Source organism: Podarcis erhardii (assembly GCF_964252035.2).
Source record: "Podarcis erhardii genome assembly, chromosome: 4".
Lineage (NCBI taxonomy): Eukaryota > Metazoa > Chordata > Lepidosauria > Squamata > Lacertidae > Podarcis > Podarcis erhardii.
Window position 1 is genome coordinate 86,373,740 of NC_138508.1, and position 25,071 is coordinate 86,398,810.

A 25,071-nucleotide genomic window follows, 5' to 3' on the forward strand; every position below is an offset into this window, starting at 1 on the left:
ACTTGTTGCTAACTCCATTTTATTAAAGAGCATAGAATGTACCAAATAATGCAAAACCCCAGTAAACATGGAAAGGGGTGAATGTGATCTCTGTGTTAGTACTGGTGGAATATATAGCAAGTATGCCCCAAACACCTTGTCTTTTCTGCCATAATTAGGATCATTGCAGCTTGAAGAAAAGTTCCTTTTAATGGTTTCTTGGCAAATAGAAACTTTGTTTTTTATATTTTTGAAGAGAAATAGAATACCATTTTCTAGTAAGATACAATTGTGCTGAACCTGAAAGGCTAATGCCATGCACAGTGTCTCACTTGCCACTGCCCCCACAAAAAGCTCTACAGTGGTGCCCCGCAAGACGGACGCCTCGCAAGATGGAAAACCCGCTAGACGAAAGGGTTTTCCGTTTTGGAGGCGCTTCGCAAAACGAATTTCCCTATGGGCTTGCTTCGCAAGACGAAATGTCTTGCGAGTTCCTGCGGGTTTTTTCCCCTTTCCCCCCCCTTTTCCTAAGCCGCTAAGCCGCTTATCAGCTGATCCACTAAAAGCCGCTAAACCGCTAATAGCGCTAATCCGCTAAGCTGTCAATGGGCTTGCTTTGCAAGACGAAAAAACCGCTATACGAAGAGCCTCACGGAACGGATTAATTTCGTCTTGCGAGGCACCACTGTACTACTTTTACTTCCATTTAGGAAAACTAATAATATACGTTCTTTCAAGTATACATCTGTATTTTACTGTGCATATATGCATTGACCATTCATTACCCTAGTGATCCTGAACTGATTATTGTGGGATGTGGTATTCTTTTTTTCTTAGCAAAGGGACCAAATTAGATAAACTTCCAGTTCATGTTTATGAAGTTGATGAAGAAGCAGATAAGGATGAGGTAAGCATATGACTTTTGTTTTCAACTTGTCAGTTTAAACTCTTGTAACGTAATAATTATTCAGATTGTCTAGCATGGTAGAGTGTCAGTTGGTTATCAGAGATGTGTAAAATCTCCGTCTAAACACAGTTTTTAGTTTGTGGTGCATATCTGGTCCCAGAGTTGGCAGCTCAATAATCCTAGCGCTATTGTCAGCTCCTGGTGACTTCACTGTAACTCCGGTGGAAATTCTCTCAGGCTATGTCTCTCTAACTCAAAACTAGAGAAAGTGTCATTAAATCTCAGTAGTTAAATGTGAAACAAACAGAATTTTAAATAATGATCTAATATGGCCATTGGCATAACCTATCAGCATTAAGTAGTTTTTGCTTGATTCAAAAGACATTTGAAAACATGACCTGTGTGCAACTTTGTTGGGGAAGTGACCTGACCTACAGGAACCAGAAAGTCATTTTCTGTTATAAAATTATTGTGTAATTAGTTAGGGCATTGTCTTACTGATTTTACCGGTGGCGTGATATGAGGTACATTCAAAGTTTGTAAACTAATTCTTTATTCTCATATCCTGCCTTATTCCCTCAAGGAAACATATGTTAAAGCTGATGCAATCTTGATCTACCACAGTAACATCAAACTGTTGACTACAATTGGCAGACAAGTTAATAGGCCCCTCAAAGATGTAGAAATGTGAATTGAATTTAAGGTTAGAAAAATGAGAAACGGAAAGAAACTGAAATGGACATATTTACCGACCTCTAGTACAGTTGTGCCTTGCATCCCGAACGCCTTGCGAGTCGAACATTTTGGCTCCTGAACAATGCAAACCTGGAAGTGAGTGTTCCGGTTTGTGAACGTTCTTTGGAACCCAAACGTCCTCTTCGGCTTCCGATTGGCGGCAGGAGCTTCCTGCAGCCAGTTGGAAGCCATTGGTTTGGTTTCCGAATGTCTTGGTTTCCGAATGTTTTGGAAGTCAAACGGATTCCGAGTCAAACTTCCGAGATACCACTGTATGTATAGAACCAGCAGCTCATGATAAAGGACCCAGATATGTATCACTGTCTTATTGTAGCCTTTTCTTTTTTAAAAACAACAACAACAAATCCCAGGATGCAGCCTCTCTAGGATCTCAGAAGGGAGGAATTACAAAACAAGGATGGCTATACAAAGGCAACATGAACAGTGCTATCAGTGTTACTATGCGGGTAGGTTTTATCTCTTCTGCTAGACTTTCAGTAGACTGTGGTATTGCACACAGTTGTACATTGTCAATATTATTGATTTCAACAGCACTTCAGCGTGTGTAGTGCACTGTAGCATTGGGGTTGAAATCCAAAGAACTCCCTACTAAAGATCTGTGAAAGTGCATTTTCACTTTCTCCTCTGACAACCACTCTTCACAATGCTACAGGATGTTTCTGAAGCTGCTTTTGGGCCAGGCAATATGACCGTTCCTGTTTGGGGGCTTGCAAGCCCTTGCATGTTCTTAATAGGGTCTTTGGATTATGGTGTATGGAAATGGAGTGCTTTTGTGTGTGTTTTGTTAGTTTCATATTTTTAATGTGACTACTTTTTCATAACTAGTCATTCAAAAGAAGATTTTTTCATCTACTCCAACTTGGTGATGGATCATATAACCTAAATTTCTACAAAGATGAGAAAATATCAAAAGAACCAAAAGGGTCAATATTTTTGGATTCCTGCATGGGAGTGGTCCAGGTAAGTAGATAATTATACTGTTTAATATGTTGTTTAAGTATTGTACAAACTTAAATCTATATGTTCCTTTCATCTCTCTTCAGTACTTTTGGAGTGGATAAATAGGTTTAGGTGGCAGTCATAAATATAGTAGGATGTTTACCTCGTTAAACACACTGTCTTACTTTTGAATATACACGATTGCTCCCTCAGTGCATATTGAATAATAGGGATGATTTAGATAAACATAGTGTTTCTGTGCTTTTAGTGAGCAAATAGTCTAAAATAATGTGTGCATTTTTTATTTTAAAAAATCAGTAATGGTAGCACAGTTCATATCAAAATTTTCAAAGAGTGCTCTGTTTTTATATAAAACAATCAAGAAATATTGCCACCAAGTGTTATGTTGGTTGCTGCTGTCAGCTGATTATTTGTGATTATCTGCTGACTTAAGTTTTATGTCTCTGGAGTTAAGAATGGAAAAATAAATAAATCACAGAATGGAATTTAAGATTGCATGAAGATCTAATAGAAGCACAAACAGTGCTGCAATATGACTGTAAAATGTTTTGCATAACTTCTTGTGTGGGATTTCAGTTGTAGGAGCTTCATCACATTCATAGCTGTACTCCCGAATGTTTTCACTTGACCTTTCCGATATTAACTTCTTTTTATAAAAAAAAACCAACCCTTTGAAGCAAAACATAACGTAAACTCCAAGTCTAAATCTTGCCAGTAACAAATGCCAAAAATGGGTTGTTTGCATCTGTGTTCCCCTCAAAGAACACTATGGACTTGTTCTGATGGAACAAACTTGGAAACAATTGGGTTCTTGGATCTCTCCTAGTGATTATTGCATTTCAGTCATAATGGCAATCATACATTCTTACAAATTGCTTTGCAGCAATAAACATCTTTTGCTTATATTTTGTAGTATTCTAGTTTACAGATTTTGTAGACCTGCATCAGAATGTGTGAAATCGATATTTATGTATGTGTGCATTCATTCATTTGTAAATGGTCCTATGTGTGAAATTTTATCTTAGGGTTAAAAGAAAATAGTCGTAAGTATTCTTCCCCATATGATAAAGTTGGTTACTAGTTCCAATTCTTTATCTGTGTGAAAGTTTGAAACATAGCTCAATCACAAAACTTTAAAAAGAGCTGTCATTTACACCTCTGAATCCCAAAAAGTAGTTGTGGCTCTCTAGGTGTTGTTTGACTACATGTCCCAATATTCCTAATGGCTGGTCCTGCTGGCGGGGGTTGGTGCACCTGAATGGCACCATGATGGCTACTCCTTATCATAAATTTCAGTGTCTGGGAACTTGCCTCTTTGGGATCCACAATAATTTTCTCCACTCCAGACAGTTGCTAGGTCCCTTCACTGCTTACATAGTTGATTCATAGTCCATAATTCTCCTACTTCCTGTATTTCAAGTCCCTTCTCCACAGTACAATATGGGCTACAGCAGCACTTTGGGAAATGTTGCCAATGGCCCACAATTCATTAAATTTACTCTTAATCACGGTGTCCACAGTGCAGTAATTTTTATTGAGCTGTAAGGACTAGAAAAGTTAAGATTTTCAAATGAAGCCTATCACTTGCTTGAAGAACATAGCTGCTTCCCCTCTTCTTTTCTTCCCCATTCCCTTCCAAAATGTTCAGAGGCACGCACACAGATATTATATATATTAAATAAATTAGTTATTTATCTTACTATTATAAAACAATTCATACAATAATTTAACCTAAAAGCAATTCTTATATTGGCTCTACATCATCCTATATCTACACATTTCATATTTGTTTTGATTGTTATATGTTTAGAGCTACACACCAAAAATTACGCCGTGCCTAAAACATATGCTTAGATTTAATTCTGTGAATGTGAAGCTAGAATCTTTTTCCCACTTGCCAAGAAAAAGCAATAAAAAAGGGCTTCAAAAAGTTAACAAGTTCTCCAGGGATTTATGTTGAACATGTTTATGCACGATACTTTTCTCCACTTCAAACAGTTACATTTGCCCAATGCTTATATATGTGTGATGACCTCAGATGACAAAAATAAATAAATAAATCCATGGCAGGTAACATGTTAATATCCTTTATTATATTGCAGAACAACAAAGTCCGGCGTTTTGCCTTTGAGCTTAAAATGCAGGACAAGAGTAGCTATCTTCTTGCAGCAGACAGTGAAGTAGAAATGGAAGAATGGATTGCAACTCTAAATAAAATTCTCCAATTAAATTTTGAAGCTGCAATGCAAGAAAAAAGAAATGGAGACTCCCATGAGGGTAAATGCGAGTTACGTTTGCTCAGTAATTTAGAAAATGTGATGCACTAAAATAAAGATTTGTGAGGATTTGTGGCTACTAAATACAATACAGTAACCACACACTTCACTTTATTCAGCCACTGCATGAAATACTTTGTTTCTTTGTGCAGCTGCTAGCTAACATCAACATTCTTGAAGGGATTACCCCTTCCACTAAAGCCCCAGTTGTCTTTTTGCATTTGCAGGGGTGGCAGGTTTCTTAGGTTGGACCATTTTTCCTTTAGATTTGGGATCATATTGCCAACCTTATGAAGGGAAGGGGAAGGGGTCAGATTAAATCTGCATCTTGTACAGCATTCAGTTTCCAACAATGGCCAGCCAGATACCTTTCAGAGGGCTGAAAGCTTCTTCCCAGTATCTGGTACCCAGAGTTATAATGTGAACATGGAGATTTTATCTACCTGTGATTACTAATACCTGTTAATAAATCTATCTACCATGACTATGTCTACTCCTTTTAAGATTTATGCTTGCCATCATCTGAAGTGGCCTTAAAGAATTATCTGAATGATTTTGTGATGACTAAACTGTGAACCATTTTATTTAGGGAGTTCTTAGAGTTATCATGGTAAAAAGCAGCTGGTCCATTAGATGGTACCTAGGATAGAAAAAAGTATTGAGGGAATTGCTGATTACAGCAAAAACATCTCAAGTTAGAATTTGCCTTCTCCATATGTCAAGTTAATCCTTACAACATTTTGGTTATAGCACTTTCCTAAAGTCATCAGTGAATTTTTATAGTTTCACTTTTTAAAATTTCCAGATGATGAGCAAAGCAAGATGGACAACTCCTCATCCAGTATAGATAGCTATTTTCCTGAAAGTGCCAAGGTAATGTTGTGCTTTTTAAAAGTTTAAAGTATGGTATGTCAATAAAGGAATTACAAAATGTAATCCTAATTATGGGAACACTGCTGACTGTGTTGCAATTTGATTTATGATACCTTCACACCATAAATGTTCTTTTGCTGAATGTATATCAGACGAGTATTTTTGAAATAGTTATTTAATAGTCTCTAAATCCTACAAAGAAGTTAATGTAGTTTTCCCCTCTGTTGATAACCAAAACCACCCCAACATGAAGTTGCTTTTTTTGCACGTGTATACCACTTATACTGAAGAATGTAATGGGTGGACTAGTCTTGTCTAGTTTAACTAAAGCAATCTATGAAGGCTCAACTGTAAGACGGATGATAGTTTCCAGTATCAGATCTGTGATTCATCAACTAAAGCCTCTGTGCTCTGCCATCTTCTTTTTTTGCTGCTTCAAATTATTCACTTATTTTTATTCCCTGCTCAAAAACAGACTTCTTGTTCTGTCTGGGCAATGGAAAGACTGAGCTTTTAAGATAAGCTTCTCTGTGCCATCATGAGTGTGCCTAGATAACAATATGCTGGCCTTGAACTTCCTAAAATAAGACAAATAAAAGTGACTTATCTAACAGTGCTTGGTGATTCCAGGCACTGGGTAGCAAGATCAGTGAGAAAGAGAAGGGAGTAGAGCCACATTAGTAGCATTCTTCATAGAATTGCACTTCCTTGGAGTTCCTCCTACTACAGAAAGTTGCTCCTTTCATCCAGTACCCAGCGATGCTGGATGAATTTAACAATCATAAACTAATCATCTATCTGTGATAGATTGGACTACATTTTGTTAATTTATTGAAGTTAAACTGGATATGAAACTTCAAGTGTGAAGAATTCTAAAATTTGTACTTTTTAAAGCACATATACTGTGAAATAGGAAATGTTTTGGTTTATAGGCAATAATTGAGATTTGGCTCCTCCTTGAAAGTCTGAACACCTGCTTATTATATCTAATCTTGGTGCCACAACTGCAGCTTCCTGTTTCCGTGAATGCTAGAATCTATTTTGGCATCTATGTTTTTCTTGTATGCTATGTTCCCCTGCCTTCCAGAGGCTGTGTACTTTTTGTTGCTCTTTACGATCAGCTTATTTTGTTTTGTTTTGGAACCTCTCCAGAAAATTCCTGAATGCTGTGAACTAGGCTCTAATGCTCACCATCAATCTGTTAGCTATCTTTTCCTATACAGAAACAAATTTACATTTTACATAGACATGGAGAACCTGTAACCATCCAGATGTTGTTGAGCTCCAACTCCTATCCTCTACTATTGTCCATACAGAGGATTCAGTGGAGTCTAACAGCATTTGGAGAGCATGTACAGGTGTCCCATCCATGTCTTAAGCATTCTCAAAAGTGACACAATGTGTGCCCAATATATTTTGGATGCTTTCTTGTTTTGTTTTGTTTTTAATAAACTTTGTAGCAGAATTTCCAATGGTAATATGCTACTTATCATGCGTTCTTCTCTTAATTTTCACAAAGTATCATTGCAGAGGTTTTGTTTTGTTTTGCAGAGTTCACTGTGCCATCCTAATTCTTAGTGTAGTGCCAAAATCTCCTGTCACAGTCTTATTCTTTAGTTTTGAACAAAAATAATTCTAGACAGGATGTATGTTGGTCAGGAAGGTTGTGTTTTAGTACAAAAATAACTGAAAAGTAGTTATTGCAAAAATAAACTTTATTCCTGGAGTACTGTGCAGAACTGAATATGCTGCCAAATGTGAAAGTTTGCCCCATTGTTACACTATAAACTTTGTCTCAATGACTTAATACTTCCTCTTCATTTTATTAGTTTTTCTTCTCATAAGAACAGACAGTCTTTCTGCACTACTTCCTTAACCTTGGCACTTGTTACAGTGATTCCTTTTCAACTTTTTGTTTTTTAACTGCTCACACTCTTGATATACCTGATATACCTTTCTATACTTTGCAATGTAAGCAAATATGTATGCTTCAGGGTTACAAAATCTCTGAGGATGTACTTTTGGAAGCACCCACTTGGATCGTGTGTGGGTAATAATAATAATAGTAATAATAATAATAATTTATTTATACCCTGGCCACTTTGGGTGGCTTCCGACAGAATACTAAAACTACAAACATCAAGCATTAAATACTTCCCTAAACAGGGCTGCCTTCTAAAAGTCAGGTAGTTGTTTATTTCCTTCACATCTGATGGGAGGGCGTTCCACAGGGTGGGTGCCACTACTGAGAAGGCCCTCTGCCTGGTTCCCCAAGGAGGGCATTCTCTGTGGCATACCCTAACCTTTGGAACTCCCTCCCCACAAAGGTGCATATGGCGCCTTCATTATACAGCTTCCAGTGAATGCTGAAGATGCACCTCTTTACTCTGGTTTTTGACACTTGAGGTGTACATTTTTAGGATCCACTTTGCTTCTGTGATTTTATGTTGTTTTAATCTGTTATATTTGTGAGAACTCTGTGAAATGGTACCAATTATTCACTTTTCTCTAGAAATATTTCATAAGTAAACTACTGCAAAGAAAAATCGTAACATATGTTTACAGTTAAAGAAACAACCTTTTGTGTTTGTAGTAAAAATCCTGTTTTAAAATATTAACTTATTATTTTGCAGAGTTCCAGAGATTCTGAAATCAAATTCAAAAGTGAAAGCAGAGTGAAACTCTTTGCATTGGATCCAGATGCACAGGTTAGATAATTGGGTGGGAAAATTGAAAATTTTAAAGAAATAATTATTCTTTTTTGGCAAGTGAGACATTGCTTTCTCTCTTCTATTTATCTTAAAGAAACTTGACTTCTCTGGTATTGAGCCAGAAGTAAAACCATTTGAAGAGAAGTTTGGGAAGAAGATTCTGGTGAAGTGCAATGATTTATCTTTCAATCTGCAAAGCTGTGTGGCTGAAAATGAGGAAGGACCAACAACAAATGTAAATACTTCTGAGAGTTCTCAAGTCCCTTGATGTTGGAATGATGAATCAATATCATGCCTAAATCCCTCCCCCCTTCATTTACCCCCTTGATATATTAATGGATGTTTAGAGAAAACAAAACAATGAGGGATATAATTGCACCTGTAGATGTTTGTCAAGAGTTTTATGAACCAGCCCAGAAGCAGAATGAATGGCTATTGCCAGCAGAAAGAAAGAAAAGAGGAAAGGCATAAGTTGTGCGGAACTTCATGAGTAATTGTTAGTTGTTGATTACATAGCAAACATTGTGGTGTCATATTATAGTGTGTAGATTTTTGTCGTTGAATAAAATACATTTTCCTAAAAGAGAGCATAAAATCTTTACATATTCAGTGGTATAAGATATTTGGCTCTCTAATTTATAGAAGGTTCTAAAATACAATTCCAACACATTGAATTTATAAAGTAAAAGTCACTGTATAATATAATAATTGCTCTTTCTATGTGCCAATTATCAAGTACCCATTATTTCTTTGCCTGATGGCCATGTTTACTGTTCGTTGTTTGTTTGTTTTTAATGCCCAGGTAGAGCCATTTTTCATAACGCTGTCACTTTTTGATATAAAAGAGAACCGGAAGATTTCATCAGATTTCCATGTGGATTTGAATCATAGCACAGTGAGGAATATGCTAGGTAGTGCATCTCAACAGGTATTAAATGACAGCAGTGATTGCTTACATCGGATTCAAGATATTATTCCAGAGATAATGTTACAATATCCCAAACAGGTAAGGAATAAAGAAGTCACTATTTCCACTTTGCAAAATAAAAGCCTCTATTTTCATTTCAGTGTCAGTAAACCAAGCATTTATTTTCAGGGAATATTCTCAGTGACGTGTCCACATCCTGATATATTTCTAGTGGCCAGAATAGAGAAAGTCCTGCAAGGGAGCATTACCCACTGTGCTGAACCATATATGAAAAGTTCTGATTCTTCTAAGGTATACTCTTGACTGTTTGACATCCCATTTATAAGTCTCAGTTTGTTTGCAATGCCATAAACACTGGAATATTAAAATGTAGTACATCTATTCAAGGCAAATGAACTTTTCAGGGTCAAAGATCAGATCAGATTCTGAATCCTTTGTTAAACATGAAAGTTCAAAATGTGGTGCAATATCTCTCTTGAATGTTATGGCTCAGTGCAGACATCACAAACCAGGTCTTCTCAGCTGTGGTTTGGAGATACACTAGGGGCTTTCAGGTTCTGTTCCTTCTCCCTCTTTTCTCCCTGCTTTCTTGAAAGTTCAGTCTTTCACTTCCTGGCTTTTTCTAACTGTAATTTGCTATGACATCAGAGCTGGAGAAGGGACGCGGGTGGCGCTGTGGGTTAAACCACAGAGCCTAGGACTTGCCGATCAGAAGGTCGGCAGTTCGAATCCCCGCGACGGGGTGAGCTCCTGTTGCTCGGTCCCTGCTCCTGCCAACCTAGCAGTTCGAAAGCACGTCAAAGTGCAAGTAGATAAATAGGTACCTCTCCGGCAGGAAGGTAAACGGCGTTCCTGTGTGCTGCTCTTGTTCGTCAGAAGCGGCTTAGTCATGCTGGCCACATGACCCGGAAGCTGTATGCCGGCTCCCTCGGCCAATAAAGCGAGACGAGCGCCACAACCTCAGAGTCGGTCATGACTGGACCTAATGGTCAGGGGTTCCTTTACCTTTACCAGAGCTGGAGAACTGTTGTTAGTGCCTTGCTTTCAAGCCATCATTTGCTGACCCACTTCAAACCTGCCATAGTCAAAGGCACCAACATAACAAAAGTAGTCATAAATAAGAAATAAATCATTAAAAAATACACAACCAAGCCAAACAATTTCCAAATAAATCACAAGATCTAAAATAAAGATATAAAAAATGAAGCAGCAACCCCCAACACCACCACCAAACAACACCCCAACTCAATCTGTTCAGCAACCCCAGCTTTTGTAGCTGAAATCAGTCAGGGCCCCGCAGAACTCGAGCTGAGCTTCATGGTTGCCTTGAACACACATACAAAATTTCACTCTGATGCCCCTAGCTCAATTCAGACATTATAAATCTGGTCCTCCAAATCATATTTGGAAACTTAAGAACATACCACTGGCTCCTCACCATTTGTGTGTAGGATTCCTCTTCCCCTTTGATTTTATCTGCCTATAATTGTTGTACTTACATATTTTGTACTTACGTATTTTTTGTGTTGTAAGCTGCCTTGAGCATGGTTGGAACTGTGGAAAGGCAGCATACAAATAATACCATGTATATATGCATTTTAATAATCTAATAATAATAATAATAATAATAATAATAATAATAATAATAATTTTATTATTTATACCCCGCCCATCTGGCTGGGCCTCCCCAGCCACTCTGGGTGGCTTCCATAGAAAGCAAAAATACAATAAAATATCACACGTTAAAAACTTCCCTGAACAGGGCTGCCTTAAGATGTCTTCTGAATGTCAGGTAGTTGTTTATCGCTTTGACATCTGCTGGAAGGGCGTTCCACAGGGCGGGCGCCACTACCGAGAAGGCCCTCTGCCTGGTTCCCTGTAGCTTTACTTCTCGCAATGAGGGAACCGCCAGAAGGCCCTCGGCACTGGACCTCAGCGTCCGGGCAGAATGATGGGGGTGGAGACGCTCCTTCAGGTATACTGGACCGAGGCCGTTTAGGGCTTTAAAGGTCAGCACCAACACTTTGAATTGTGCTCGGAAACGTACTGGGAGCCAATGTAGGTCTTTCAAGACCGGTGTTATATGGTCTCGGCGGCCACCCCCAGTCACCAGTCTAGCTGCCGCATTCTGGATTAGTTGTAGTTTCCGAGTCACCTTCAAAGGTAAAGTAACAGAAATGGGAAAAGGAAGAACGGAACCCAGGTACTTGGTGAGAATAATTATAACACATATAGATGTGTATGTGCCTTGCTCCATACTGTGTCTTGGCTACTATTGTGAGTAATAGTGTTAAAAACCTAAAATCTTCGCCAGTACCTTCCAATCCAAAATTCCCAGTCTGGGAAAGAGACCCTTCTTGTGGTCCTGTCAAGAAGAATACAGTGGTACCTCTGGTTATGAACTTATTTTTTTCCGGAGGTCCATTCTTAACCAGAAACTGTTCCTAACCTGAGGCTCGCTTTCGCTAATGGGGCCTCCCACTGCCGCCAACGCACTATTTCCATTCTCATCCTGGGGAAGAGTTCTTAACCTGAGGTACTATTTCTGGGTTAGCAGAGTCTGTAACCCGAGGTACCAATGTATCATGAAGGATGAGTATTTGAGATAAGTCATTATCAGTGGAAATGAGGTTAAATAAATAAATAAACCAAATGTTATTTGATGAAAAACTTATGTATTTCTATTATCATTTACAGGTTGCTCAAAAAGTTCTGAAAAATGCAAAGCAGGCATGTCAGCGGCTAGGACAGTACAGAATGCCATTTGCATGGGCAGCTAGGTAAAGACCGGGGCTTCTTTTCTTCGAAGTGTATTAATTTGTGTGCCTTTTTATTTTAGTCAAAGCTCAATTTAGTATTTGAGACAAATTCCTTGCATTTGGTGGGCAAGGCTAAAGTCACTCTCATCCTATTGTATTTAAATCACAGGACTTGGAAAACACCAGATACTATTTTAGAAAAATACATTGTGTAGGTTAGGAGTTCCCAAACTGTGCTCTGATAACCACCAGTGGTCTGTGAGTTTTATTCAGGTGGTCTGTGGTGTTTCTGTGGATTTGTGGCTGAGAACACAAATTCACTGTATTAAATATTCATGCTCATTTTTAATTGTGTTTTTATTGCTTCTTGTTGTATTTTATTTCATTACAATCTGCAGTATTGTAACTTCCTGACAGTAAGAGCTGTTTGACAGTGGAATTTGCTGCCAAAGAGTGTGGTGGAGTCTCCTTCTTTGGAGGTCTTTAAGCAGAGGCTTGACAACCATATGTCAGGAGTGCTCTGATGGTGTTTCCTGCTTGGCAGGGGCTTGGACTCAATGGCCTTTGTGGTCTATTCCAACTCTATGATTATATGATTCTACAGCATTCAAATTATAATCAAAAAATGCATTATATAAGAAATAAAAGAAGCACTAAAAGTACAATTTTTAAAAATCATGTTGCTTCTTGCTCATTCATTGCATTACAGTTGCTGCAACATGCAGAAAAATCATTAAGTAGTCTGCCAAGACCCTCAGCAATTTTCAAATGCTCCACAGGGAAAGATGTTTGGAAATCACTGGTGTAGGTAGTAATATGTATTGTTACACAATACATTTTGGCTTCTTTTCTTGTGAGCATTTATGCATATTTCAGTGGATCAGAGTTTGCCAATCTAATTTCAGGATATGAAGCGTTCACTTTTACTTTTTTCTCTGTTTCATTTTGTAATGAGATTCTTATATAAGAGTTCATGTTTCAGGACACTGTTTAAGGATGCATCTGGGACACTAGACAAAAATGCACGATTTTCAGCACTCTACAAACAAGACAGTAACAAGCTCTCAAACGAAGACATGCTTAAATTGTTAGCTGATTTCAAAAAGTGAGTACTGTACATATTTATTATTTAGAATACTTACATCCTGCATTATTGTCCTTAAGGGCTCTTAAAGCAGCACCTGTCACCTTTGTTATATACTTTTAGGTGCCAGGTAGAAACATTCCTCTACTCCCAAGCCTTTGGCTAATTAAACAATCTATGGCCTTTTAAACTGTGGGGTATTGTTTTTGTTTGCTGCTATGTTGTGTATTTTTGTGGTTTTATACAGTGGTACCTCTGGTTACGTAGTTAATTTGTTCCTGAGGTCTGTTCTTAACCTGAAACTGTTCTTAACCTGAAGCACCACTTTAGCTAATGGGGCCTCCTGCTGCTGCCACGCCGCCGGAGCACAATTTCTGTTCTCATCCTGAAGCAAAGTTCTTAACCCGAGGTACTATTTCTGGGTTAGCAGAGTCTGTAACCTGAAGCGTCTGTAACCCAAGGTACCACTGTATTGTAAATTATTAAATTTCTATACAGGGTGGTATAGAAATTTAATAAATAATAATGTGGCTAAGACTAATTCAAACAAATAAAGTAATATCTCTTGAACTGAGTCTGCAGCAAGCTTCTTTCCATAAGGAAAACAATCTGAGTACGAGTGGAAGTGCTTTCTACTCATGCAAGTACAACTTCAGAGCCCAATCTGTTTTCACATACTGTACATTTGTCAAGTGCTTGCTGTTTATTATGGAGGGCGGAGGCACCAAAGAAGGCCTTATTGAATGCCATCATACCATAGGCTCTGGGTTGGCCTCTCCTGTTTTAAGGTTTCAGTTAAATGGGTGCTGTGGAAGAATGATTTTTTTTTTATATATATACAAACAGATTATAGGTGAAAAGTCTGGACTGGAGACAGTGGTCAGTACAGCTGTTCTCATCATAAGGCTTAAATGTCCAGTCTGTGAGGATCAAATCGTCAAGGGAAGTTGCTAAATTGGACTTGATGTGGTTTCAGTGAAAAGCTGCATAAATTTAGGAGATCTAAGTATTGCCAAGGAATGTAGTGTTTACCTATCTCTCTGGAAACAAAAGACTTTGTCATGCTTTCCAAGCCTTTTGGGGTGTTTCCTTTCCTATCTTGAGTTCTGCTGCATTATCCATCCCTAGTGATTTTTCTGTTGAGTCACTTTGTTATTTCCTTCTTCCATAGACCTGAAAAGATGGCCAAGCTACCAGTTATTTTAGGAAATCTAGACATAACTATTGATAATATTTCTCCAGACATCCCAAGTAAGTATAGAAAAGTACTTTTAAATAGCTGAAAAGCATTTTTTCTTCAATTTTTTTATTGGTTTTTAATATATTTTCAGATTTTGTTAGCTCATCATACATTCCCATGAAACAGTTTGAAAACAGTACCAAGACAGTAGTAACGTTTGAAGTAGAGGAGTTTGTTCCCTGTATACCAAAACACACTCAGCCTTTCACCATCTACAACAATCACCTTTATGTTTATCCAAAGCACTTGAAATATGACAGTCAAAAGTCATTTGCAAAGGTGAGTTAATGGGCCATTAATAACATTCAGATTCAAGACCAAATTGAATCTGAATTGAATTTGGTGTTCTTTCTTGGAAGTTTTGGTTGCTTGCCTGGCACTTCTTAGGAAAAACAAAAATGTATGTGTTCTTTCTAGGCAAGAAATATTGCAGTTTGCATTGAATTCAAGGATTCAGATGATGAAGATTCCATACCTCTAAAGGTTTGTTGATCTGACTTACAGATATTAGAAACAGTTTATTCAAAAACTCACTCTTATTATTCTGTGCAGGTAAGGTGTCCTCAAGTAGGAACTCAACCTCCCCCTAGTAGTTGAAGGCAGGAATCAGTTTGCTTCAGAATACATTTATGGCCTTTTCAATTAGTAACCTTTCCTTTAGTAGGGCTTTTCAATGAGTAACATTTCCTTTAGTAGGGCTTTTTTGTACTTGTAGACAAGTATTGAGCAGGCTTCTTAACCTCGGCCCTCCAGATGTTTTGAGACTACAATTCCCATCATCCCTGACCACTGGTCCTGCTAGCTAGGGATCATGGGAGTTGTAGGCCACAAACATCTGGAGGGCTGAGATTGAGGAAGCCGAATATTGAGTATGTGATCCTTCTGATGATTTCACTGAAAAAATAGAGTACTGATTATTCAGACATTCTTTTCTCAGTAAAGTAATATGCAGAATATGCTTTAAACACAGCTGCTACCTTATTTTGGTTTATGTGTCCCTTACATTTGAATGTAGTTTCTAGATGATGCATTGCCATCACATATATATATATGTGAATTTATAGAATAACTTTGGCAAAAAGACAGGTTCCTGCCCCCAGGAGCTTAGGGTCTAAAATCATAGACATCAGTCTAGTTGCATAAAACAACTATACTTCTTGTGTAGTTGTCATACACTGAGTGGGAGCATTGGTTTATCTAGGCCCAGGACTATATACTTTGACTAAAATCAGTTCTCTAAGGCAGGGGTGGGAAACTTTGGGTCCAGGGGGCAATGCACTTCAGTATGCCTCTCAGGACTCTTCCCTACCTATCCTCAGGCCTTCTCTGCTTGCTCCTCATGTGCTTTTGCCTGGTTAGAATGTGACCTTGAAACATGATAACACTTCTTGTTTACCTAATGGAGACTGGTTGTGTGTGTGTGTGTGTGTGTGTGTGTGAGAGAGAGAGAGAGAGAGAGAGAGAGAGAGAGACTGTTGTATGACTGGAATGTGGCCCACCTTAAAATATAAGAGTCAGATCAGTTAATCCCATAGGCAGCCCCTGGAGGCTTTCCCGAGAGGGAATGTGACTCTTGGCTGAGAAAGTTTCTCATGCTATATAAGGTATCAGTTGGATAAATTTTCCAGCCCTGCTACCTGAGATCCTTTCACAAGGCTGTATTTTGGCATGTTGCTGCAAGTGTAGTGTTTATGTAATGTTATTGGAAGTTCTCTTTGGATTTTTTAACAGCACATCAAAAAATGTTTCATTCATGTTCTTGACCTAAAATACAATAGAATAAGTCTTTCTTTTGTTATTTGATTTTTAGTGCATCTATGGCAGACCTGGTGGATCAGTATTTACAAGACAAGCATTTGCTACAGTTCTGCATCATCACCAAAACCCAGAGTTTTATGATGAGGTAACCCATGGTACACTTGCCAGTTTCCAAAAACATAGTGAGATGAGAGTGGAACTTGTTCCTTGAATTAGAGTGCAACTGTCTTAATCAATTTATCAGGTAGCTGTAGGCAAGCTAGTATATCTGTCTGCCTCAGTTTCCATCTTACAGTCCTGTTGTAAGCATACCTGGAATAATGCATATTAACCGCTTTGAGTGTTTAGGAAAGTATAGTAAAATCGTAACTAGTAATAAATAAGTGGTGGATCTGAATGGTTTCTTGACGACTTTGGAGAAATTGCTTGCTGCCTTAAATGACAGTCCTGTCAGAAGCCCTGGATGATCTCTGGAACAGAAAAATGAACAGAGAAACATTTTGGAAGATAGTAGGATGAGATGGTATAATTTCTCTCAGATTACCTCTCTTATCTACAAAAACCAGAGCTCTATAGTTTTCTGAAGAATTGGGCTGGGGGACAGGATACAGCTCATTTTAGGGATTATTCTATGGATGTATGAGTGGAAAAGAGATCTTACTTGCTTATCACCATTACATAAATTCCATGTTGGCTTGTGACACTTTTCTGCATACTAAGGGGGTTAGTACATCTAAATCGTTTAGGAGAAGAAGAGGAACCCTTTGTGGTCTGTTATGAATAGTTTGTGGAAAACTTTACTGATAAAACAGCTAGAATCCATTTTGATTTTGACTTCTCATTTAAAGAAGGTCACTGATAGTGCCCGTGGTATCTGCTTGAGGTTTGAAGCCCATTGTAGTTGCTGAAAGCTGCCAGAGGAGGTCTGTTCAGTTGGGTAGCAAAGTTAATGCCTATCTTGAAGAGAGTATAGTACCATCAATTCTGAAAAATGCTATAGAGAGACCGCTGCTGAAAATGAGTTGTATCCTGCACTTTTGACAATCCTAATCAAGTCTTTAGGGACGCGGGTGGCGCTGTGGGTTAAACCACAGAGCCTAGGGCTTGCTGATGAGAAGGTCGGCAGTTCAAATTCCCGCGATGGGGTGAGCTCCCGTTGCTCGGTCCCTGCTCCTGCCAACCTAGCAGTTCGAAAGCACGTCAATGTGCAAGTAGATAAATAGGTACCGCTCTGGCGGGAAGGTAAATGGCATTTCCATGCGCTGCTCTGGTTCGCCAGAAGCGGCTTAGTCATGCTGGCCACATGACCCGGAAGCTGTACGCCAGCTCCCTCGGACAATAAAGCAAGATGAGCGCCGCAACCCCAGAGTCGGTCACGACTGGACCTAACTTAAACAAGTCTTTAATCTGCCATTTTTGAGGTTGGTGTTGCACCTGCAGCCACTGGGAGAAATCTCCTAGAGATTTAAGGTTGCATGTCCCTCTCCTTTCCCTGCATGTTTCCTAAATCTACCCCAGGGGTTCCCCTCACTATCCAGAGTAAATTTAGGGTGTGCAATAAAAGCCACTACATTAGTGTAACTGTTGAATGATGTCCAATTTTTTAAAAAGAGAATTTTATTGGGTTTTTGTGTCTTTATTGTGAGCGTCTTTTTGAGCCCTTTTTAGAGCCAAAAATCAAGGTGAAATCTACACACATATAAAAACTGTTCTGAAAGTGCTTTTTTTTAAAAGTGTTTTTAAAAATACATTGAATTTTCCATAAGGCTCACCATCGCCATCTAGTGTCACATTGTATATTGCACACTTAAAACATTTTATTTGCAGCTGTGTAGCTGAGTCCCAAGGTAAATAGGTCTCAAAACTGCCTCAGATATACATATCGAAAAACATTGTCATTGATACGTCTCATGTTAAAATTCTTCTACACATATGAAGCTAGAATTCTGTTGAGTATAATTGTTCTAGTCCAGCCATGTTGCATACTCAAACTCATATATTCACTTTTGTAATTTAATTAGAACTTTTAAGGGTAGCACTTTACTACTGTATTTTAATACTGTACACAAGATTATATTAAGCTGAAATCATGCAAGCTAGTCAAAATCTGTATATGCTACCCATTCCATTTTAGATAGCCCCCACCTAATTCATTTGAATTAATTCCACTATATTGGAGGGAAAGTTCACTGTGTGTTTTTCTTTGCATGATCACAGCTGCGACCTCCATTGAAATGATTCTAGAGTTTCACATATATCTGTCTTTTTTAAGTGCATATAATCCACTTTTCACCCATTGCTCCCAATGTATGATCTCTTGTTCTAAATCTTGCTTTAATTGCATTGAAAATTATTTCCTATATGTACATTTTATGAGTCATACCACGACACTATTGGGAATATTCTCTGAAGCCAAACTTATATGTTTCTTCTTCTTAGATTAAAATAGAGTTGCCCACACAGTTACACGAAAAACATCATTTGTTGTTTACCTTCTACCATGTCAGCTGTGATAGTTCAAGCAAAGGGACTACCAAAAAGAAGGACATAATTGAAGCACAAGGTATGATTGACTTGGATTTTCTGTGTTGAATTCAAAGTCTGATACTCATTTCATAGCTTCTGAAGATTTATCATTAAATCAATCATTTTCTTGTTGCTGGGTTACAATAAAGAGAGTCCAATGCTAAATATATTTATTGACTTTAATAGCATTTTTAGAGAAATAAGTTGACTGTCAATTACTTTTTAAAATTGAAATTGCACTCTAACTGCTGTAGATAAAAATGGGTGCTTTGTTCCATTGGGTAGAGCCCTTCTAACATGTTTAACAGGATTTTAGCGGAGGAAATATAAGACTCACCAAGTCTTGCTAGATGAGGCTGTGTTGTGTTATATTATATACTTAAGGTGTGAATATTAGAAATGTTTTTTCTTTGCATTTTTTGTAGTTGGGTATTCTTGGCTTCAGCTGTTGAAAGATGGAAGAGTAGTGACAAATGAACAACATATCCCAGTAGCTGCATACCTTCCATGTGGATATCTCAACAATCAAGAACTTGGCATGATCAAAGTAAAAAAACCAACAACACAATAATGATTGATTATTTTTCATAGAACTTGATAGGGCAGAGTTGTTAAAACACACACACAAAAGCAAACATTAGTTTTTGTATCTAAATATGCAAGATGTGCACTACTAAATTTTTGTCATTCTTAAATTTTAAAGTGTCAAGCCTGCTCGCTGTAAACCTGTTCACTGTCATGGGTCACTGACTGACTGTGAAATAATTTTTCCTTGCAAATAAATGAAAGCACCAATAATTTATTATGGTTCGTGCTACAGAAAGTACACCATGCATTTCAAATCCTTGGTTTGCCAAACAAGCCATGGTTTAGTGTTATATTTAAACCAGGCTGGTATATCCATATTTGGCATTTGTTAACTCAAGAGTAGATGGGAAATCTTTCATTTGTGCGAAAGAAACAAACCATTATTGGACAACTTATGGTTAATTCATGGTTTGCTTTAAAAAAGCATGGCTTTTCTGCATGTGCAGACCAGGCCAACATGTCCATATTTGGTGTGATAACATTACTTATGTAATATCAACAGTATTTTAACTGTCTTCTCTATATACAGCATTCTGGTTCTGAAATTAAATGGGTAGATGGAGGCAAACCACTGTTAAAGATTTCAACCCATCTGGTTTCCACTGTATATACACAGGTAGGCTATTCCACTAGAGTTCTTTTACCACATTTTTTGAGTTGAATGTGCTGTTAGATTGTACATAACTGGAGGGCAGGATGACTAAAGTCCGTGTTCAGGCTGAATTGGAGTAGGTAGGGGGGAGAGAAGTGAAAAACAATTTTTGGTCTTCTGGTGCATATTATAAAATCTTTGCTGTTATAGCACACCAAGCAAGCAAAAGCAAACTTCATAAGCTTTGGCTGTGAGATTAATGTAGCTCCAAGAATCAGGAGTTATGCAAAGTTTAAATTGCTGAGAATTCTGTCACATTGCTTTATTCTTTACAAGCTTAATTTTAATGGATGATTGAAGGGAAGAACATTTTGGTCGTATTTACAGTGGATTTCTTTTATCTAGAGGTAGTGACATTGCAATGGCACATTTGATCAAATCAATTTGGATTATGTGTTAATTGACTTAACCTGTTTTTGTCTTTCTTTTCCTAGGACCAGCACTTAAACAATTTCTTCCATTATTGTCAAAAAACTGAGTCTGGAGCTCAAGCCTTAGGAGTTGATCTTGTGAAGTATCTTAAGGTATATAATTTATACCATGGGTAGGCAAAATAAGGCCTGGGGGCCGGATCCGGCCCACAGACGGTCCGGGGATCAGCATGTTTTTATATGAGTAGAATGTGTCCTTTTATTTCAAATGTATCTCTGCGTTATTTGTGGGGCATGGGAATTTGTTCTCCCCCCCCCCTCAAAAAAAAAAAAAAAAAAGTCCGGCCCCCTACAAGGTCTGAGAACCAGTGGACTGGCCCCCTGCTGAAAAAGTTTGCTGATCCCTGATATATACAGTATCATGGCTTGCTAGTGTAGACATCATACTAAATTATAGTTAATCTTCCTTATTTGTCGCTTGACATGTAGCCTGAATTTGAGTCTTCCTGTGGTATGCCACAACGCAACGTGTGGGGAGGAAAGGATCACGTGTAACTACCACATATTTTAGACTTCCTTTATATTTTAGCCATACTATTATATGTTGCCATGCAAAATATGCACATTGCAATGTTGCGGCTGCAAAGTATTTTCAACAGTTAATCAACATTTATTTCACAAATGTCTTGACAAGTATTTTAACAAGGCAGCATTAGCCACTGTCATATTGAACACATGTCATCTTATCCCACAGCATGATGCTTTTGTGCTGATTTCAGTCTTTGCTGCTGAATTGCTATTTAATAATGTATCCTGTATATGTATACCTTCAACTCCCAGTGCACTCTCTCATTTACCCCATCTGCTTGAAATCTGACAGGCTATGGAATAGCATCAGATGTTGCATAGGAAACCATTTACTTATATTCTTAGATTTCCACGTTTCCTCCTAGGATAAGTTATGTATAAGTCCTGTTATTTCAATAGAACTTGCTTCCAAGTAAAGTTTCTGAAGATTGTTAGCTTTACACTTCTGATTTTTTTTAAAGATTTTTTTTTTAAAGTACGTTTTGATTCTCATACAATTCTGATTTTATTTTATTATTTTCTTAATTTAGAGTCTTCATGCTATGGAGGGCCATGTGATGATAGCTTTCCTGCCTACTATTTTAAACCAGTTGTTTAGAGTCCTTACTAGAGCAACCCAAGAAGAAGTTGCAGTGAACGTGACAAGGTAAACATTTTGATGCAACAGTCCTGGTACATTTCATCACCTAAAAAGCAATTTTAGGGTATTAATTTGCCAAGGTTGTTCTAATTTTTGTCAGAGTACTTTGCAATGATATTTTATGGTCACTTCATTTTATTTAGGGTTATTATCCATGTAGTTGCCCAGTGTCACGAAGAAGGGCTGGATAGCTACTTGAGGTCCTATGTCAAGGTAGGATTCCTACAAAGATGCTTTATCAAAAATTGTACCATTAACATCTGTAATAATTACTTCTGCATTATGCAAATCTAATTTCACTTTTTGTCTTGCCAAGTATGCTTACAAAGCAGAGCCTTACATTGCTACTGAATATAAGACCGTACATGAAGAACTTGCCAAATCCATGACAACAATCTTGAAGCCATCTGCTGACTTTCTCACAAGCAACAAGCTGTTAAAGGTATATATTGGGGGAAAAACATTGATTGCTGCTTTTCTTGGTATTACCTATTTAACTGTGCGGTGTTGTTCTATAACCAGATTGAAGTCTTTAGTGCTGCTGAAGCATTGCTTTTCCATAAAGTGGAATTTAAGTGGAAATTCCACACTGCACTTAATATACAGATATATTATCTGGGATCTGCCCTTCTTCATGGCTAAGACCCTTCTATAATGTTTGCTCACAAGTAAATTCTGTTCAGCAAAGCCCCTTTCCAGTGCTTATAAGTGTCTTGTTTGCAGGACCTACGTCTTTTGTTCCTTTGGTTTTTGCACACGTTTTCCAAACATAACATCCCATCTTAGCCAATATAATAAACCTTTGGCTATCACAGCCTGGGACTTCCATCAACCTCGACTAATGGTTTTCTAACTTTCTTTCTGATTTTGCATTTTATTTTAATAGCTATTGCTATAAAATCCAAATCCTAAATAAACTCCTTCTTAGTCCTTTTTCGCAATAATTCATATAGTTCTCCTTACAAAACTTCTTGCAACCCTACAAGCGATGTCAGTTGATTACAATTGTCTTTCAAATATATCATAAATTTCTTCCAGTATTTCAGAAAAGTCTGGTCTTGCTGGTTCCGAATTTTCCCTGTTAGTTTTGCCAACTTGGCATAGTCCATCAGTTTCATCTGCCACAAATTATCCATTTCTTTACATTGCTTTTCTTATATCCTTTCAGCTTAAGTGAAACTTTTTGAACGGCAGTTAAGTTACTATTCATTACCATCAGCCACAATTGACAGGAAGCAATCAGCTGAGCAGGGCCTGCAAAGAATAAACTTTTAATTAAAAGCTTAGGAGACCTAAAAAGTCTCAATAGCACTTTGGTTGTACTGCAACTGCATGCTATTGCAAAAGATAAAAATGGTGGCAAATCAGATATTTTAAAAAGTATGAGGAGATAAGACCGAAAAAGCTGGACTGCAACAATCTGACAAAGTTATCTACATTTTTTATTTTAAAAATGAGTGAACAAAGAATAGTAATTCCAGTGAAAACCATTTAACAATAATCCCATTAGCAATAAACATTTTATGCATTACAGGTATAAATGGACTGCTTGTATAATGTGTTGATTTTGTTTTGTTTTAATAGTACTCCTGGTTTTTCTTTGAAATTCTAATCAAATCAATGGCCCAGCACCTGCTAGAAAATGCTAAAGTAAAGGTACGTATAATATTCTGAAGAGGCTTGGTAAACAGCAAGCCTCTTAGTCCCATTAATTCTAGGCACTTCCAGTTTTTTTGCTGCATGAAAACGGAACATTGCCTAAGTCCAATTATTCCTTTAGTACAACCTTCCACAACCTCCCAACCTGGTGCCCATCAGCCCCAGCCAGCATGGCCAGTTTATTTTTATATTTTTGTAACATATGAAGGAGTATCAAACAGAATTATATCAAAGATGTTCCTGCTCTAAATAATCCAACAGCATACATTTTATTAGAGCCAACATGGAATAGTTGTGCTTGACATAGTCCAGAGAGACAGAAGTCCAATGCCACACTCACCTGTGAAGCTCGCTGGATGACCTTGGGTTGGTCACTACCCCTTAGTTTAACATACTTCACAGGATTGTTGAGAGGATAAAATGAGAGGGGGGAAAGAGAACCACATTGGCTGGAGAAAGGGCAGGATATAAGTCTAGTTAATAATAAACAGATGCCAGTGATATTCAGAAACTTTTTTTGTCGTTTACTCTTGGTTTGAGTTTTTAATTACCAATTCTCAAACACCGCGTAAGGGTAAAAGGATAATTTTGTCAAATTCTGTTGGTTATTTTTTCCCCCTAGTTGTTACGAAATCAGAGATTTCCAGCATCTTATCATCACGCTGTAGAAACTGTAGTAAACATGTTGATGCCACACATTACTCAGAAGTATAAAGATAACCCAGAAGCTTCAAAAAATGCAAACCATAGCCTTGCTGTCTTCATAAAAGTGAGTATGGTTCTTTGTTGGCCTTTCTTGAAGAAGACTTCACTTAGTCAACATAGCAATATCTGAAGTGTTACGAAAATTTCTCTTTGGCCTACAAGCCAAACTTGGCCTGGCAGGAGGTCCAATTTGCCCCAAACCATTCCCCTGGGTGGATGGGAGCACATTGTTAAATCCAGTAGGAAACAGGCTGCATGCGGCCAAGGCACGGCTGGGGTTTTTTAAACTCCCCTGCTGTCATGAGTTAATGACTAGGGGTTAAATCCTGTTCAGTTTGACAGGATTCCATGGAAACTACTTCCTCATTCAGGAGGAGGGTTGTATTGGACTCTTGCTAAACAGCAGCAGCCATTTCAGAAACAAAACTTTACAAGCTCTTGCATTGTGTTTGTGAGAGGAGTGCTTTTTCTCAGCTGATCTGCAAAATGCAGGGGGAAGAAACCAGCTTTTGGCAAATTGGCTTTGGGAGGGACCTCTCTTGCACATGTTGATGCCTGCAAAATGCCAGCTTCTGTGCCCCCACCTCCTCATAGGGAGGGGAGAAAGAACCACTTTGCTTGTCCTGTGTTTGATGCTTTGGGAAGTGTTGAACACAGGGCTAGCAACCTCCTATGTGCAGTATTCCCAAGCACCCAACGGCCACCAGGCTTGGGAACCCTAAGCAAGAGATTTTGACAGGTAGTTGGGTGTGCCCCACCACTGTCTTAGCAATTGCTCATGCAGAACTCAAGCTGTTCTTAAGCTTTTCTTTTCTCTCATGGTCAACATGATGCAGCAGGTTTAGAAAGCAATAGCTGGCAATCTCTCTCCCTCCCCAACCCCCAATAAATTGGCATATGAAAGAAAAGTATGTGTCAAGAAAATAGATAATTTAAATCTTTGATTAAAGCGGATTTTGAATGTTCTGCTGTTAATTATAGATAGTACTGAGATGATAGAAGGTGCAGCACTTTTGAAATAAAAATCCTGCAGTTTTGGGGTATTTTGCCAGTTATCATTGATGCTGGATTGATAGTGAAAACCATGAATTCATAGTCTCTCATTATAAGT

At 38.0% G+C, this 25,071-nt stretch overlaps 1 protein-coding gene across 13 annotated transcripts in view; it reads left to right on the plus strand.

Moving 5' to 3' along the window:
- The window catches only part of DOCK9 (dedicator of cytokinesis 9), a 101,678-nt gene that overhangs the window by 41,999 nt on the left and 34,608 nt on the right, over nucleotides 1-25,071 (plus strand). For all 13 annotated transcript variants that reach the window (XM_081857949.1, XM_081857950.1, XM_081857943.1 and 10 more), the window contains exons 5-28: nucleotides 817-886; nucleotides 1,993-2,088; nucleotides 2,468-2,602; nucleotides 4,705-4,879; nucleotides 5,684-5,751; nucleotides 8,385-8,459; nucleotides 8,557-8,697; nucleotides 9,265-9,468; nucleotides 9,559-9,681; nucleotides 12,088-12,170; nucleotides 13,132-13,254; nucleotides 14,405-14,484; nucleotides 14,565-14,752; nucleotides 14,891-14,956; nucleotides 16,284-16,376; nucleotides 18,671-18,794; nucleotides 19,183-19,304; nucleotides 19,875-19,961; nucleotides 20,432-20,521; nucleotides 21,487-21,602; nucleotides 21,740-21,809; nucleotides 21,913-22,038; nucleotides 23,181-23,252; nucleotides 23,878-24,024. In XM_081857949.1, coding sequence (XP_081714075.1) covers nucleotides 817-886; nucleotides 1,993-2,088; nucleotides 2,468-2,602; nucleotides 4,705-4,879; nucleotides 5,684-5,751; nucleotides 8,385-8,459; nucleotides 8,557-8,697; nucleotides 9,265-9,468; nucleotides 9,559-9,681; nucleotides 12,088-12,170; nucleotides 13,132-13,254; nucleotides 14,405-14,484; nucleotides 14,565-14,752; nucleotides 14,891-14,956; nucleotides 16,284-16,376; nucleotides 18,671-18,794; nucleotides 19,183-19,304; nucleotides 19,875-19,961; nucleotides 20,432-20,521; nucleotides 21,487-21,602; nucleotides 21,740-21,809; nucleotides 21,913-22,038; nucleotides 23,181-23,252; nucleotides 23,878-24,024 — 2,674 coding nt within the window. The remainder of the gene's footprint in view (nucleotides 1-816; nucleotides 887-1,992; nucleotides 2,089-2,467; nucleotides 2,603-4,704; nucleotides 4,880-5,683; nucleotides 5,752-8,384; nucleotides 8,460-8,556; nucleotides 8,698-9,264; nucleotides 9,469-9,558; nucleotides 9,682-12,087; nucleotides 12,171-13,131; nucleotides 13,255-14,404; nucleotides 14,485-14,564; nucleotides 14,753-14,890; nucleotides 14,957-16,283; nucleotides 16,377-18,670; nucleotides 18,795-19,182; nucleotides 19,305-19,874; nucleotides 19,962-20,431; nucleotides 20,522-21,486; nucleotides 21,603-21,739; nucleotides 21,810-21,912; nucleotides 22,039-23,180; nucleotides 23,253-23,877; nucleotides 24,025-25,071) is intronic.